We start from the raw sequence: 19,416 nt of genomic DNA on the forward strand, positions 1-19,416 counted from the left end.
GTCAATGGTTTGGACATTTATTGAAGAGACATACAGCCGAATACTGTTTTCAATGTTTACATTTGACTTTTTGATCGTTTGACATGATTTAAGCGAGTTACAAGAAAGTTGGTTTGAGCACAGAATCCATGCTTGAGCATGAGACCGGTTTCATGAATATGGGCCCTGGTATTGAATATATTTTGGTTATTACATTATCATTTTTCATAAAAGTACCGCAATGTATGATATAATACATATTTAGTAAACACCAGGTTCCCTCTTCAATTTTCCAAAGCATAGGTTTTGGCAGTGGTACGGGGATCCTTAAGGGAACTACGTCTTGGTATCAATATAATCTGAACACAGCGGAGGTACTTTAAATACAAGATATCAAGTAATATTATACAAAAATAACAACGGGAAAAAGTACGAAACAATTGTTTAGATTGTACCGCAGGAGATCTTAAACTGAAATACCTTTTGTTATATCGAAATAAAAGCAAATAATCAAAACCTGATCTCGTGAGAGAAGGAAGATGGTGTTTTGGATTAGTGACATGTGTTGTTTTCTCAAAGCTGTTTTATAAATGTCATATAAAAATTGTGATGTGTGATACTTCTTGCTTTTAAGAATCATTTAACTCCTTCATATTATCGCTGCGCTGTCGATTCTTCCGATCGGTGATGAGATATTGACAAAACAGATTTTTAATGGGTTAAAGGACATTAACATTCTATGTAAGCTGTTTCTGTGTGCCTATTCAGACACAGACGGCCATGAAAATCTGAAAGGTTTTTACTTCCTATTCAGTTCATATTCTTATCTCGTAATTATATCTATTCATGATAATTTTTCCTGAGCTCTACTTTTACCCTGTATTCCTACGCAAGTCAACACTAGGACCTACTAAAATTGCGGAATGATACAGTACAATACGGAACGAAATGATACTAAAACACGGAACGGTGATACGATACGGAATGGAGCGGCAGGTTGGAATATGGAATAAAGACAAAATGATAAAATGATCATGAACACATTCATCACAAATGCTATATTCACTGTGGTCATCGGACATGCGTCAAGTGCATACCAAAATATCCCAATCTCCCACTCCAACATTTTCTTACCCCAGTAGTGACTGTTTTGCATCTGGCAACGCCACACAGATGGCATGGGCCAGGATTTCCGATAGACGCTGGGCATGAGTTATAATCAATTTCCTGGAAATGCATGTCCATGGTAACCACTCCAACGAATCTGTATGGATAGATATAAACAATCAGTTAAATCATACACTAATGCACGTCACACTGCAATCCCCAGATTGACGCCTGCTCTATTGTAACACTGACATACGCAGATTGACGCCTGCTCTATTGTAACACTGACATACCCAGATTGACGCCTGCTCTATTGTAACACTGACATATATCCAGAATGACGCCTGCTCTATTGTAACACTGACACCCAGATTTACGCCTGCTCTATTGTAACACTGACATACCCAGATTGACGCCTGCTCTATTGTAACACTGACATATACCCAGAATGACGCCTGCTCTATTGTAACACTGACATATACCCAGATTGACGCCTGCTCTATTGTAACACTGCAATCCCCAGATTGACGCCTGCTCTATTTTAACACTGACATATACCCAGATTGACGCCTGCTCTATTGTAACACTGACATACCCAGATTCACCTCTTTCCCATAGTTATATACAACCCTCCGATTGAGTAGTTTATCTATGTGACTGTATGGAATACTGTGCTAGTTGAGGTAGCACTCTGAAGTCGGCATCAAATCCTCACTGTCGTAAGGAAACAAATACATTAACATATGGCATCTAGCAGACATACACAAACACATGTATCCATTACACACATGGATGCACGTCCTTAATTGACCTTAGCTGATCAAAGGACACTTAACCAAATACATTCAAACCAAACCAAACGTGTATCTATGACGTTGTTTATCTCCCAACACTAAGACATATCTATTACTTTGTTACAACTTTTAGACTTGCTATTACAATGTTATATTAAAACTCGGAGACTTATTTCTATTATATTGTTATATTAAAAGTCGAAGACTTATTTCTTTTACGTTGTTATATAAAAACTCTGAGACTTATTTCTAATATATCGTTATATTTAAACTCGAAGACTTATTTCTATTATATCGTTATATTAAAACTCGAAGACTTATTTCTATTATATCGTTATATTAAAACTCGAAGACTTATTTCTATTTTATCGTTATATTAAAACTCGGAGACTTATTTCTATTATATCGTTATATTAAAACTCGGAGACTAATTTCTATTATATCGTTATATTTAAACTCGCAGATTTATTTGTATTACATTGCTACATCTATTTCTCTTATCTCATTTACAAGAATTAAATATATAAAATGCACTACGCACAATAACAGCCAAACATATCCGCTTCTGTCTCAAATTAAGTGTGTTTACGTAACCCGTAGCTGTTGAATGTAAATACAACATTACTATTCATAATCGTGCAAAATAGAGCTTTCTGTCTGATGGAAATTGTTTTTAAAACATATTTTATACAAACAAGGAACATTAAGAGCGAATAGTATGCAGTGCATGTGCACAACTTAAATCCGCCATGTAGGCTTTTGGCAATTACATACACAGCTGTTTGAAATCATTTGCATAATAGCTTGTTAAACTAAAACCTGAAATCAAGGACAAGTTCACGCTGGGCCTGGGTAGTTCTATGTCTGGTTTGGTTTGTTTGGATTTTACGTCCTATTAACAGCTATGGTCATTTAAGGACGTGCCAGGTTTTGGTGGTGGAGGAAAGCCGGAGTTCAAGGAGAAAAACCACCGACCTACGGCCAGTACCTGGCAACTGCCCCACGTAGGCTTCGAACCCGCGACCCAGTGGTGGAGGGCTAGTGGTAGCAGAATGTCAGACGCCTTAACCACTTGGCCACCGTGTTTCCTCCTATGTCTGGAGCTCCGACAAAATAGTGGTTTTCTTATATATTATTACACGTTTTGTAGTATAATTTTTGGATCACCAGTATCTGTTTTTTCGAATTTTCGGTGGAAATGTGTGTTTTGGACATTTGAGTTAGGACAATGGCCTGATACCCTACCTAGTGACTACTGCTCACAGCACACTGTACTATAGCTACATGGACTTGTATATATATGTTGACTTGATATATGTAATATTTAGTGGAAGCCATGGCCACCAGAAAGCAGAGTATCGGAGGAGCAGTCGGGGTTAAGAACAGGGGAGCGGATAAGAATATTGAGGACAGACTCGATGATATTACATCCTTGTTAACTACACTCATAACAAAGGCAGACTTTGATTCCAAGATGAAGAAGTTGAAAGAAACCATACGAGAGGAAAATAGAGAACTTGTTAAAGAACTCTAAGGGAGAGTGTTCGAACTGGAAATGGAAAATGAGAATCTCCGTCTGACTATTGGAAACCTGGAGACCCAGGTCGGTGATCTCCAGTGTTCTAAGGACGCTAGAATACACGGACTTAAGGACACATCTGATTCAGAGACTGTGGCGGAATGTGTGGACAAATTCATGAACTTTGTGTCTTCCAAACTTGAGGTGCATATTACTAAGGGGGACCTTGACATTGCTCATCGTCTTGGAAAGTTTAACCGGGAAAAACCGAGAAACATCATCGTCAAGTTTACGCATCGACGAAAAAGGAACAAGGTCATCAAAGCCCGCTCAAAATTGAAGAAGACTGGATATATGGTTTTCGAGGATCTCACGAAGATCAACCAGCAGGTCCTCAAGGACGCGTATAAACTTCAGTGTGTGAAGAACTCATACATTACGGACGGTAAGCTTTTCGCTATACTGACTGATGCTAGTGATTGGATAGTGTGTGTAAATTTGTGTATCTGTGATTGTGTCATTTCTTTTGGATAACTTATTTCTATTACATCGTTATATTACAACTCGAAGACTTATTTTTTTACGTTATTCTATCAAAAGTCGTAGACTTATTTCTATTACATTGTTATATTAAAACTCGAAGACTTATTTCGTTTACATTGTTCTATCAAAAGTCGCAGATTTATTTCTATTACATTGTTATATTAAAACGCGCAGACTTGTTTCTATTACATTGTTATACTAAAACGCGCAGACTTGTTTCTATTACATTGTTATATTAAAATTTGCAGACATATTTCTATAACATTGTTATATTAAAACTTGCAGACTTATTTCTATTACATTGTTATATTAAAACTTGCAGACTTATTTCTATTACATTGTTATATTAAAACTCGAAGACTTATTATTCTTACATTGTTCTATCAAAAGTCGCAGACTTATTTCTATTACATTGTTATATTGAAATTTGCATACTTATTTCTATTACATTGTTATATTAAAACTTGCAGACTTATTTCTATTACATTGTTATATCTAAACTCGAAGACTATTTTTTTTTTACATTGCTCTATCAAAGGTCGCAGACTTATTTCGATTACCTTGTTCGATCAAAAGACGCAGACTTATTTCTATTACATTGTTATATTAAAACGCGCAGACTTATTTCTATTACATTGTTTTATTAAAACGCGCAGACTTATTTCTATTCCATTGTTATATTAAAACGCGCAGACTTATTTCTATCACATTGTTCTATCAAAAGTCGCAGACTTATTTCTATTACATTGTTATATTAAAACTTGCAGACTTATTTCTATTACATTTTATATTTAAACTCGAAGACTTATTTCTTTTACATTGCTCTATCAAAAGTTGCAGACTTATTTCGATTACATTGTTATATTAAAACTTGCAGATTTTTTTTCTATTACATTGTTATATTAAAAGTCGCAGACTTATTTCTATTATATTGTTCTATCAAAAATCGCAGACTTATTTCGATTACATTGTTACATCTACTACTCTTATCTCATTTACAAGAACACAAACAATTAAATTTATAAAATACACCTCGCGCAATAACAGCCAAAATATCCACTTCTCTCTCAAATTAAGTGTGTATGCGTAACCCGTAGCTGCTGAATGTAAATACAACATTACTATTCATAATCGAGGTTTCTGTCTGATGGATATTCTTTTTAAAACATATTTGATACAAACAAGGAACATTAAGAGCGAATAGTATGCAGTACATGTGCACTAAAATTCGCCAGGTAGGCTATTGGCAATTACATACACAGCTGTTTGAAATCATTTGCATAATAGGTTGTTAAACTAAAACCTGAAATCAAGGACAAGATTTTTATTTTTTTTAGATATTTGATACTGACAAGGATCATTAAGAGCGATTAGTATGCAGTACATGTGCACAATTAAAATCCGCCATGTAGGATATTGGCAATAATTACATACCACAGCTGCATGAGTGAAATAAAATGTATGTGCATCTGAAATCATTTGCATAATATGTTGTTAAATTAAAACCTGACTGTTATATATTTATTATCCTAATAGTCCCCCTGAGCTGATTAATAAGGATCTTTCCATGTAAACATCCACTCTGACATTCAATCTAGATACAATTCTAGCGGCTAGGTTTATCCTGTGTGTTAGTTACACAAATAATATCACAGGTAATGATACCAAATCACATGACCGTACCGGTAACCATAGTAACATCGATCAGGGTACACATATTCCGTCTTTGCGTATTGCAGAGTTATCTTCTCTTGGGAACAGGTATTGATTGTTTCCTCACTTGTTTGTGAGAGTAACGTCCTCAATTTTTGAGAAAACGACGTAATTTTCTCGCCCAAACCAATGACGTAACAATCAATACCTGTCCCCAAGAGAAGATAACTCTGCAATACGCAAAGACGGAATAGTAAAACGAAGATTTATGTTACACTGAATGGGATAGAAAGTGTTGGGGCAGGCCGGGTAAAACTAATTGAGGCACTAAATAGCAAGGGGACAGGGCAATACCGATTGAGATACTTAATACATGTAGACGAGGGTGCAGTGTAACACCCATTAAGAAACTAAATTATTCCGGGTAACAACGATTAAGATACTTAATGAACGCGGTAACACCGATTTAAGTATAAAAATAATCGAGGGTGCAGAGTAACACTAATTGAGGTAATTCATATAGAGGATGCAGGGTTACACACATTAATGTACGTGATAAAGAGGGTGCGGAATAATACCCATTGAGGTACTTAATAAAGAGGGTGGGTGCAGGGTTACACACATTGGTGTACGTGATAAAGAGGCTGCGGAATAATACCAATTGAGGTACTAAATATAGAGAGCGCAGGGTTACACACATTAATGTACGTGATAAAGAGGGTGCGGAATAATACCCATTGAGGTACTTAATATAGAGAGTGCAGGGTTACACACATTAATGTACGTGATAAAGAGAGTGCGGAATAATACCCATTGAGGTACTTAATAAAGAGAGTGCAGGGTTACACACATTAATGTAGGTGATAAAGAGGGTGTGAAATAATACCCATTGAGGTACTTAATATAGAGGGTGCAGGGTTACACACATGAATGTACTTGATAAAGAGGGTGCGGAATAATACCCATTGAGGTACTTAATAAACAGGGTGGGTGCAGGGTTACACACATTAATGTACTTGATAAAGAGGGTGCGGAATAATATCCATTGAGGTACTAAACAAAGAGGGTGGGTGCAGGGTTACACACATTAATGTACTTGATAAAGAGGGTGCGGAATAATTCCCATTGAGGTACTTAATAAAGAGGGTGCAGGGTTACACAAATGAATGTACTTGATAAAGAGGGCGCGGAATAATACCCATTGAGGTACTTAATAAAGAGAGTGCAGGGTTTCACACATTGGTGTACATGATAAAGAGGCTGCGGAATAATACCCATTGAGGTACTTAATAAAGAGGGTGCAGGGTTACACACATGAATGTACTTGATAAAGAGGGTGCGGAATATTACCCATTGAGGTACTTAATATAGAGAGTGCAGGGTTACACACATTAATGTACTTGATAAAGAGGGTGCGGAATAATACCCATTGAGGTACTAAACAAAGAGGGTGGGTGCAGGATTACACACATTAATGTACTTGATAAAGAGGGTGCGGAATAATACCCATTGAGGTACTTAATGAAGAGAGTGCAGGGTTCCACACATTAATGTACTTGATGAAGAGGGTGCGGAATAATACCCATTGAGGTACTTAATAAAGAGAGTGCAGGGTTACACACATTAATGTACGTGATGAAGTGGGTGTGGAATAATACCCATTGAGGTACGTGACAAGGAGGGTGCAGGGTTACACACATAAATGTACTTGATAAAGAGGGTGCGGAATAATACCCATTGAGGTACTTAATATAGAGGGTGCAGGGTTACACACATTAATGTACGTGATAAAGAGGGTGCGAAATAATACCCATTGAGGTACTTAATATAGAGAGTCCAGGGTTACACACATTAATGTACTTGATAAAGCGGGTGCGGAATAATACCCATTGAGGTACTTCATACAGAGGATCATGGTAACACACATTCAGGTACGTAACAAAGAGGGAGCAGGGTAACACTCATTGAGGTACGTAACAAAGAGGGAGCAGGGTAACACTCATTGAGGTACCTAACAAAGAGGGAGCAGGGTAACACTAATTGAGGTACGTAACAAAGAGGGAGCAGGGTAACACTCAGTGAGGTACGTAACAAAGAGGAAGAAGGATAACACTCATTGAGGTACGTAACAAAGAGGAGGCAGTGTAACACTCATTAAGGTACGTGACAAAGGGGGAGCAGGGTAACACGCATTGAGGTACGTAACAAAGAGGGAGCAGGGTAACACTCTTTGAGGTACGTGACAAAGAGGGAGCCAGATAACACTGATTTAGGTACGTAACAAGAGGGAGCCGGGTAACACTGATTTAGGTACGTTACAAGAGGGGGAGCAGGATAACACTCATTGAGGTACGTGACAAAGAGGGAGCAGGGTAACACTCATTGAGTGACGTAACAAGGAGGGAGCAAGATAACACTCATTGAGGTACGTGACAAAGAGGGAGTAGGGTAACAGTCGATGAGGTACGTAACAAAGAGGCAGCAGGGCAACACTCATTGAGGAACGTGACAAAGAGGGAGCAGGGTAACACTCATTGAGGTACGTCACAAGGAGGGAGCAGGATAACACTCATTGAGGTATGGAACAAGTAGAGAGCAGGAAAACACTTATTGTGGTACCTAACAAAGAGGGAGCAGGATAACAGTCATTGAGGTACGTAACAAAGAGGGACCAGGGTAACACTCAGTGAGGTACGTAACAAAGAGGGAGCATGATAACACACATTGAGGTACGTAACAAAGAGGAGGCAGTGTAACACTCATTAAGGTACGTAACAAAGAGGGAGCAGGGTAACACTCATTGAGGTACGTAACACAGAGGGAGCAGGGTAACACTCATTTAGGTACGTAACAAAGAGGGGGCAGGATAACACTCATTAGGTACGTAACAAAGAGGGAGCAGGGTAACACTCAATGAGGTACGGAACAAGGAGGGAGCAGGGTAACACTCATTGAGGTATGTGACAAAGAGGGAACAGGGTAACACTCATTGAGGTACGTAACAAGAAGGGAGCAGGGTAACACTCATTGAGGTACGTGACAAAGAGGGAGCAGGATAACACTCATTGAGACTCAAATAGTTCAAACATATAAGACAACGAGTTTTAATATAATAATGTAATAGAAATAAGTCTGCGACTGTTGATATAAAAATGTACTACCTTCAGGGCCCAGTTGTTCAAAAGGTGGTAAGCTTAATCACTGTTTAACGACATTTTCAATCTCTAATCATTGGGTCAATATACAAGGTAAAAACTCGTAATTTTGTATATAAATTAACTCTACTAAATATTTGATATTTGGAAAGTTGTAACTAATTCAATGGTTGTGATTTAAAGATACACAAAAAATAAAATTTGCGCTAATCACTGATTAAGCTAATCAAACTTTGAACAACTGGGCCCAGATCTCATATGATTTAGCTGTTAACGAATACAATATATCGACGCTTTGTTTGTTATTGAAACACATGTTTCTTCCTTGTTTTAAAGGAAATATTCAATATTTGTTTAGCTTAGATAATTGAGATCTAGTTATGAATAGTAAGCGTGGTATTCAATTGTTTGCTCGCAGTAATTCAACGGACACTATTTCATTAACTAAGTTAACATTGTCCAAAAAATACCAACTTTTGAACAAAACTGAAATAGATTAAAAGATCCAGGCAAAATACAGATATTCACAATATATAACAAAACTAAAGACATGCTCCAAACATGATAATTAACTTTGTCACAACGAGGCTGTTTATTAATGTACTCTTTTTCTTTTTCTCTTTAGTATATGAGTTGGTCTCCAAACTTGCCTTAAATCAACATCATTATCATGATGGCATAACCACAATGTATATTTAGGAAAAATGCAACCCTTGGTGCTTGCTCCAGATGGGGGCAAATTGACATCCCTTCCTCTGTGATGTCATGATTAAATCAATGATTCACGTTGGATATTTACATTTCAAGGACGTTATCAACTAAATAAGATATTTCGGTTTTTTTGAGTTTGTGGAGTTCTTTTGGAGAGGAACTGTTAGCGTGTTTAAATGAGTTTTGTGTCAGACATTGGCTGTTTTAATATGGAGTATTAAAGCAAACGATCTGTTTGACCTACTTTGTGCCGACTGCAGTATAATACCTCATTTACATATCAGTAAAACATTCCCCGTCCAGTAATGAACTTCATTTTACCAAACTGATTTTATCATTTGATAAGGTTATTTATTAGGTGTTAATGTCTTGCCTCCTTTTACATATATGCGAGAATTATATTGTTGAACTAGATATGTAGACAGCCTTCATGTGAAAAAAATGCCAGCAAAGTCATCTGTATCATATGCTATATAGCCCATCGAGTTAAAAGCTTTAAGCGATATATTCCGAAAAGGAGACCACGTACCCTGACACAGGCTCATATTGGGGCCTAATGTGGGGTATGTGTTCGTAAAAACATGATTTGATCAGTATGATAAGACTGGTGTTTCTACCTTCAATGGGTTTTTTTTTATTAAAAAATGTTCAGTGTGTAAATGGGAAAGTAAACATTCTTCCGATTACTTTAATCCTTTTATAAAAAAAAACCCATGGTACACTGATATCCTTATTACAACTCTTGACTGAATTGTATTAAAGAAAGTTGTTTATGCAATTTAAAGATTTATAAGCATAACACTATCGCACTCTCCCCGTATTTATCATAAGTCTCTCCAAAATAGAATCATGTTCGTGTTAGACTAAATCAGAAGAAAAAACACTCAGTCGCTGATGTTGTCGTTTGTTGCATTTTGTCCTTTTGTACCGACGAGGTTTTATTTTAAATTTTTACTATTTACTTTCCCAGATGCGTTTTCATCTGTACCTTTTCTGATATACATAAACATATAGAATAGTAACTAAATTAGATTAAACAAAACTGGAACATTTTACTGGGTGGTAACACTGGGTATTCATGGTCAATTTTCAAATTAAAATTCGCAGTTAACAAAAAAAAAAAAAAAAAAAGGAACATTAGTGTCCCAAAGATCGTTCATGTTACTCAAGAGTGCAGAATTCACGAAGTTAAGCTTCAACGGTTTTCAACAATTTGGGATTATTATTCATCATGTGACATAAACTTTAGGAATGTGATTACACAAAAAAACAATATACCTTATTCTTCAACTGAACTATGAGTTTCATTTCATGCACTGACGGCAATCAAAGGATTCTGTAAGATGCAAAATCTGTCTATGAATCAGAACGGCGCGCTGTATACACGATAAATCGAAATGTATGTGATAGTGTTTTGTGGTGAAATGCATTGTTGGAGTTTGAACATAATGACTGACTGCAAGGACTGAAGTATTGGATAGACAATGATATTTTTTGATTGTTCAACCAAAAGTAGACACACATATAAAATTATATGAACATTAAGTACGGATAGATTTATTCGACATTATTAACGATAGGACAAAGATGACCTCCTTGCAATTGTTAAACACCTAAAGTGACGGTGGTAATCTAACAAAATGTTAGATAAATGTCACTTATAAATTACATTTTAAATTATCTATTTTATTGTATGCAGTTTAAAATAATCGTTCTCTTGATATTTAATACATTTTATTAAAAAAACCCATAAAAAAGCAGAAGTCTAAAAAAAGGAGAAAGAGAAAAATATACAAAATTGTCTCAAAATTGAAAAAAATATGACAGAATATCAATTGGCTTATATAGTATTACAACTAGACAAAACAATGTGTGCTATTTATGAAAACTGATACATGCATATCAATATTCTAGCTATTTTAAAAACATATTTCATTAAAAATCCAGTAAAATTGTTTTGGATCCATGCAAAGAAAACATTCAACTACGGAAAAGAATGGAGATATTGATATGATGGATAATACCGTCAAAATATATTGAAGATTACTGTGAAATTAAAAGATAAAATTTATTATGAAATTAAGAGATAAAGATTCTGACAAGATTTTATGTTTCGATCGGCATACTCATTTCCAATCATTTCCTTTTGAGACCAACGATCAAACAGGTCTTGAAGTGTTTGCATTTTCTCTAGTCCATTTTCTTAATGTATATCACACACCCGTTTGAGCTATGTACAACAGAAATTAATTCCTAAAATGATTTTTATTAAAGTTGAGCACTCTTTTGATTGCATATCTCGTATCGTATTCATCTTAAGATAAAAAAAACGTCCGGTTTGTTGAATAATATGCATTTGTTTACCGGAGTAAGTATTAATTTACCTGAATAAATTCCGGGTGGCTATTAAGAACCAACGTCGTCAAAATAAATACCGGTAAATGATACTGGTTTTACAAAGAAAACAAATGTATAGCGATCCCCTTCGTTGAACAAAGTATAAAACAATATCTAAATTCAAGTCTAAACAAATGAAACCTAAAACGATGACCTTGTCTCACACCCGACGTAGGACAAGCCTTTTAAAGATTTATTTTCCAAGTAATACTCAGAATAACCTCCCGTTATCAAAACAACACTGGTAAAAAAATAAAAGTAAACATAACAAACTAACAAAAAAAAACCTAAATATTTTAAGAAAATAAAGAAATAAAAATGGGAAAATAGAACAAGTCCTATGGTAAAAGAAGGATTTTAAAGGTTTTACCTCTATTTCCCCTATTGGACCCCGCCTCTCTGCTTCCAGGGGGGTTAGACACACCGTTTATACAAAATTGCTTCCCCTTCACCCAATGATGCTTCATACCAAATTTGGACAAAATCCTGTCATTCGTACAGAAGAAGAAGGTATTTGAAGAATTTGCGATGTTTCCCCTATTGGGCCCGCCCCTCAGGCCCCTGAGGGGCCAGACACACGGTTTATACAAAATTGGTTCCCCTAAAATAATAATTATTATGTCATTAATATTGGTAATAAATTTAGCCAATGATGTCAATTCATGTTGTGTTACATAATTGAATAATGTATGATATTTAAATGTGTTTGGTCTTTCATAAGAATACCTGGACATATGTTTTCGCCTACTATTGAGAATTGGTTGATGTGTACATGTAAACAGATAATGAAATTCGTCGCCAATTTATCTTAAATAACATAAACTACATAATCTATTTGCACGTGGTATATTGAACCACCTACCACTTTCAATTGGTAACTTAGTATTACAGGTTCTAAACTTACAATACGCTTTGGCTAGCTTCGGAGGGAGTTCTAGTAAGTACTTTTCTAAACAAAGTTCGTACTTATATATTCTATAATTGGTTCCTTTCGGAGAAGTATACATTTCATTACTCCAGTTTGATATAAATTTTCCTTTTAGTTTATAAAATATGGTACTTTTTAGCCCATGTATACTTTGACACTCTTGACTATTAAGTATATGTATCAGACTGCATTCTTCAAAAATACTTTTCACATATTTTAGCCATGATGATTCATAATTTGATAAAATTGCTTACAGTTTATTACTTAATTTATTCTGGTTGTTTTTTGCCAATTTAGCCCAAAATCCGACCATTCTTACCTTGACATTCATATCTAGCGGAAACCTTCCAAGTTCTCCGTATATCATAAAGTTCGGTGTAGACGTTTTAACATTTCAATTTGGAATTGATGTAACATATGGGCGTAAGATCACAAAGGTCTATATTTGTGTGTTTCTTTATTTGAAATGTTCACCTCTCAAGGTTAACTTCACTCAGTGGAGGCTTTTCTTCGCGATTCGTTGTATGTATTGTTGGGTATTTATTGACCCGTTGTGTACGAGTGAGTGTTTACACGGTCGATTAATGAGAATAATAACTTGTCAGATTAGCCTGGGGCCCTTTGAAGTAACACAACCTTCTCGCCATGCCCGTTCGCTTGCAGCCTTTAATGGCCAGCCTGTAAAGGCCGTTATTGAACCTAACTATACTGTAATGAATTTTAAATTGGGGGTTCCAATAACCTGGCAATTGACATGACCCTGTCTGTGGCATTCTATGTCATTCTGTGGCTTTTCATTACCTCTTTGCACTAGGTCAAGGTTTCGGTCACGTGGTAAATATCTGATCTTTTAATACCCTGCTGCAGACTTTTAACTTAATACACACACATGTATCAAACATATGTATATACATATGTATTACTGAAACAGCATGACTATTAAGTCTGAAGGTAATGTAACATTTTGTATTTGATTAAGAGTCAAAATTGTATGCCTTTTTGTTGGTGATTATTATAATATTTTCCTTTTGTTGCATTGTATGGCATGAACTTTTAAATATTTCTTTAACGATCGTAACCTTGAAATACATTTATTTTTGCTCAAAATGGAAATTGCTCAAAATGGAAACACGATTACGTTAGTTTACATTGAACATGAATAAAACGATACTGCACTTATAGAATAAAGGTATTTTTGAACATTCTGATTTTTTTTAATATAATATAGGCTTTATACCGACAAAGTACTTCTTACAGCGACCAGAACGCGTTTGTACCATTTAGCATTGCACACTCGGTAAATGAAAAGGTGGTAGTGTGAGAATCATTTTAACAAACAATAACATGAGATTATTCAATTATATACACAATTGTGTTTATGATTTTTGATAAGTATATTAGCGCCGTGATAACTCTATCTAAAAGCAGAATAAATTATTGTATATCCTTCTGACTTTATTATTATTTATAATTCATAATACATGCTCAATAACTAGGCCTTCCATCTTACGGGGGTTAACATTGCATTTATGCTCGACATGCACGCGCATCCACACAAAACATAGAGTAAACTATATGCATATTGGGCCTATTAAGCCAACGCACGTGGGCGTGGCCATCATCTTTGTGCTTGAGCACGCGAGATGTGAAGACGTGGAAAGCACGTCAGAATTTTGAGAAAATTCTAGCTTTCGGTAAGTAATCATTAAAGGGGCATCACGCTGAAGTAACTTTTTTTTTTGTCTTTTTTCCAAATACTACATAAACATATCAAGTGAGACTCCTTATGGAAAATGCCGATCGGATTTGGCTGAAATAGATTCATAAAAATGATTAAATCTAAGATAATCATCGGTATTTCTACCTGTCTGACCAACGTTTTGTTCAGGGATTTCCCTCTACTAGCGCATGCGCATAGCACACCATTTCTTTGTAAACAAAATGACTGGCCGTGTGAAGTAAGCCAAAGAAAAGTGTTGTACCGTGTCAGCTACGAAGCGAATAGTTGCCAAATGGTCAAAAGATAGCGCAAGGGGTACGTTACGGAATCATTATTGCCAGTGGGAAGTATTCAAAGCAGAAAATAACTGCCCTAGCAGTCAGTACGGTGCATGTTTTCTTCCGGATAGCGGCCGGTTAAGCTGAAATAAAATCGACAGAAATGCTAGCGCTGTTTATGTTATGAATAAATATCTAAAACTATTAACCTCGCTAGTATCATTGTGTGAGTTTGAACACAGATGAACTTAGTTTAATATGTTAATGGGCATGTATCGGAGAGAGTTTACTTTGTGTTTTTTATAATTATACAGTGGTTTATGCAAACGAAAGGGATAAGTGACTGGTTAGTTTGATTTTGCCATGAGGCCCCCCAAGGGATAACTGCTGTGATGGCCACGGCGTATTCTGTTCTCTGATCCTCTGTCGGTGCTCGGGGTCAAATGAGATACGTGCGCTATTAGATTTACATAATTTATAATATTACCGGGATCAGTAAAATGGTATGATTTAATTATATTGCTGAATTAAACGATTGTTTTTTGTTTTGACATGCAAGTTTTAAATTAGTACTAATATAATACCCGGCCTGCCCTGGCGCGACGACGCAATATATAAAAAAAAAATCGCTCTTCGTCAGAAAGCTACGTTATCGCAGCTAGATTAAAAATGTCAAAATGACGGACCAGGATGAATAACTGAGGAAGGAGAACCTACTTCTAGTAAATAGGATCGCATAACACTTTTTTTTTAAATCGTAATTTTTCAACAGTTCATGTTTTCATATGATGTTGACTTAGAATGTATGATCATGTAACAACCTTTTCTCTATAAAGAATAAATTTTCGACTTCAGATAGAATCGGAATACGTATTGAAAACAGGGGAAAAAATATTTGATTACGTTATAAAAATGGCGCGTGCTGCCGATAACTACGGCTTCTGTTTCGGACCAAAGGAACTGATTAAAGAAAAGTTGTCTCAGCATAAAAAGGTCCATTTAAAAGTATGCTTTAATCTCTGTAAAGTATTGAAAAAATATAATTATCAAGTATCTCAACACGTTCCTTATTGACACATATTCTACATGTACACGTAGTGGTTTTGCCATACAGTTTATTGTGTGTGATGGTTAATATGACTTCCTAAATGTTAGCGTTTGGAGACAGTGAAAGTGGGAAAGAGAGTATACATAGATTTATATGCATGGTCTAGAAAAAAAATGGCCAAAGACATTGAGTTGTTTAATGTAATAAATAAATTCACAAACGTTTCCTTTTTATATTCGCGTGTAGTTTGTCATTGCATATATGCACTTTATGTAAACATTTGAAAAGGGATATTCGTCTCGTGAATATTCCTTTTTACAGAAAGGTTTGTCCCATTGTTGAGGGAGTGTTTAGCCCCGTACCACCTGTACCGGTCACGGGAGAAGGCTGTGATAAATTGTAAAAACTTGTGCCCCATCCTTTGTTTAATTTTATTGGCAACAAATTTATGTTAAAAGCTAAATAAATTTAAATTCTTAATATTGGCAAGTGTGCAATTAACTTCTGATGATGAATAATTACTGTTCAATAAGTTTGAATACGGAATTAGAAATCATATAACTTGGTTTCATAGTGCGGTAAGAAGTTGCAGTTGCCTGGCGGCCCCTCTCTGAGGGCCCTTTTGTAAACCGTTTCATCTCGCTCGCACCACTTGTGTTTGCTGCCTAATCAGGTGACGTTATCGGCGCTATTTTCAGCCGGGCTTTCCCAAACAATTCAAGTGGTCAAACTGGACATTTGGAACGGACTATGAATATGGGGATAGCGAGGTAACATAAGTGGAAGTGCATACAAAACATACATTCATTAAAAAAAACAACCGCCTTTTCACGTGATGTCCCTTTAACCTATCTGTGGTATCCCACTGTGCTCGGTCGCACTCTCTTTTTAATATTTACGCTTGTGCTCCCAACATTTGTTTTACTTACACATTTTTATTAATATATATATATATATATACTCTGCAGGTCACAGTATGATGAGGGACTCCTCCGACGACCACATTGTATCCCTGACGTAATCGAGGGATACGTTTTCGGAGTTTGAAGTCTCCAAATCGGCCGCGGGCCGACGCAGTCTCGTGGAGGCTGAATGTCACACGGACGAGTCTTCGTGCTCGCAGCCGCCGGCTCTCAACACACGTACAAATGCCAAGGGGAAATCCGAAAAAAAACGGTCAGTTAAAATCAATAACAAAAGGCCCAGATGGCGTGTGTCGCTCACTAGATCTTTATGTCTTGCAATAGTATGTAAGCATATGGATATGGGTTCGGGATCTCAACCATTTCAAAGTAATGGCCCAGAATAAAGTCCCTAGGGCCCCACAATAATCAATACTAAATCATAAATGTGTTCGCCTCTTGATGCCCAGCAATGGTAAATATGGTTATGGGGTGGAGATCTCAACCGGTTTTAAGTTATGCCCCAATAATTAGGTTCCCTAGAGGTGGAACCAGACCCCAGGGTCAATTATCAAATCTTTATAAATGGAGTGGGGATTTCAACCATTTCAAAAAATATGGCCCAAAGTAAGCCCCAAGGGATGGCGTCAGACCCAAGAGTTAACCCAAGAGTTAATATTAATTTCATGAATGTGGTCTCTTGATGCCAAGCAATGGTATATATTGTTATAGGTTGGGGATCTCAACTGTTCATATCATTATTGTGTTTATCTCATGATGCTCAGCAATTGTTTACGTGGCNCACCTACTCAGACCTCAGCACTTGAACTGGTACAATTTTGCATCTTCAACCACAAAAGAATGCCCCAAACCAAATACAGTTGCTATCCATGACTTTGTCCAAGAGAAGAAGTCGCTTTAGCAATATGGCAAAATAACCCCCTTTTTGCCTCGCCCCTCAGTCCCGAGGAGAGCCACATCATCTGTTTATTCAAAAGTGAATTCCTCTTGCCCAAGGACGTTCTATATTAAATTTGGTTCAAATCCCTCAATTTATTCAACAAGAGAAGAATTCAAAATTATTTACTTTACTTTCCCCTTTTCCTCTCATGCCCCTCAGCCCGAAGGGGTCAATATCTTCTATTTATATAAAATTGAGTCCCTTTTGCCTAGAAATGCTCTACACAAAATTTGGTAAAAATCCACCCATTTGTACAGAAGGAGAAGAATGTTTTTCCTAAAGTGGCTAGTAGTGTTACTAGGGCTAGATTTCGACTTCGAGATTGTTGACATGTATGACAAGCATAAGCTTGGCCCACGTCCTAATTCTCATAAAGTGGCTAGTAGTTTAACTAGGGCAGTGAGAGTGATGGCTGACGTGTCCGCTATGACAGAAAATTGAAAACAATCCTATCAATGCGGATACGTTCTTTTCTCCAAAAACAATCTTTTTTTCATTTTTCTTAGGAGAACAGACGAAAACCAGGGATGTGTCACTGCAGGAGGTTCAGAACGCTTGGGTCATGGATACAAATGGAAAGGGGAACCGTATGAACTTTGTGCGTTGCCCTTTGGCATGGCTTATGCAACTTGAATGTTTACTAAAATTCTCAAGCTCATTTATAGTCACCTTCTTGCGTGTAGTCAGGGAGTTATTACTTTTTTTATTATATTGATGATTATCTGACTACGGCAGCAGACAAGGACTGATAGTGAGAAGCTGGTATCAGTTATGAAGGCTGTTAATGTACTTAAGAAATATTGGCTTAGATTTGTACTTGTTAATTGGTATTTGATGGTCATGTGCTATTTTTATTATTATTATTATTATTATTATTTAAATTGCAACGTCTTGCAGCACTTAAATAATTTTCAGTGATATATTTTTCGTGTTTTTTTCGCGAGGATTTGAAACCTCAAAAGACAGAAAATAGACATTATATCCACTGTAAGAACACATTCTGGATGTGTTTTTATGATACTGTATTTTTTCTGCATTTCGGAAGTGAGATAGAGAATTCTGCCAATCAATTTTATATTTGCCAATCAAATCGGTACTTAAAGCCACATTTTTTTCTTATGAGATGCCATTGAAAAGACGGTTAAAGAATCAGTTGATTGGTTCATACACCAAGACCACCCCTGGGCGGGCGTCGAGAAAAGAATACACTGCTGTTACCTACTGCATGTATCGTCAGAGGCGACTTATAAGGGGACCCCATACAGAATTGGGGATTTGCTTTTTTGCCCTCTAATCTGCTGCTTCCATATACATATTTCCCATTATTTCTATCAACCTTTTATTTCCAAGTGATTTGCTTGGTAATACCTCATATTTTGCTTTAACGTTGCTCCTTCGCCCGGGTGAGGAAGGCAATGGGTTCTGTCTCCAGATCGGGACATACTAAAGACCTTAAACATAGTAGTTGTTATTCTATGCTTAACGTTCATCATTAAGGGGAATGGCAACAGCTGGTTCGACCGCTGTCAGTGTAATGTGTCTGAGCAAAATGCTGTGCTGGGTGCCTTAGGCATGGTATTTCAGTGAGATAGCACCTTAAAGTCGGCATCATATCCGTGCTATCACAAGAAGGCAAATACAACAACATACCCTGTCTCAGGCACACATGCAGGCATACGCAAAACACATGGAGACACGTCCTTGATCTTAGCTGTTGATAG

The 19,416-nt window shown here is 36.5% G+C and overlaps 2 protein-coding genes across 2 annotated transcripts in view; one reads left to right on the forward strand and one right to left on the reverse strand.

Moving 5' to 3' along the window:
- LOC110452602 overlaps positions 1–19,416 on the reverse strand; it is a 40,565-nt gene that overhangs the window by 8,412 nt on the left and 12,737 nt on the right. Inside the window, exon 3 of the mRNA XM_021501236.1 lies at positions 1,114–1,243. Coding sequence (XP_021356911.1) covers positions 1,114–1,243 — 130 coding nt within the window. The remainder of the gene's footprint in view (positions 1–1,113; positions 1,244–19,416) is intronic.
- On the forward strand, positions 2,895–18,721 carry LOC110452603. The gene is made up of 3 exons (XM_021501237.1): positions 2,895–3,844; positions 16,801–17,008; positions 18,202–18,721. The coding sequence occupies exons 1-2, from the start codon at positions 3,436–3,438 to the stop codon at positions 16,851–16,853; spliced, it is 462 nt and encodes a 153-aa protein (XP_021356912.1). The 5' UTR covers positions 2,895–3,435; the 3' UTR covers positions 16,854–17,008; positions 18,202–18,721.

This window comes from Mizuhopecten yessoensis, unplaced genomic scaffold (genome assembly GCF_002113885.1).
Source record: "Mizuhopecten yessoensis strain PY_sf001 unplaced genomic scaffold, ASM211388v2 scaffold6759, whole genome shotgun sequence".
NCBI classification, from domain to species: domain Eukaryota; kingdom Metazoa; phylum Mollusca; class Bivalvia; order Pectinida; family Pectinidae; genus Mizuhopecten; species Mizuhopecten yessoensis.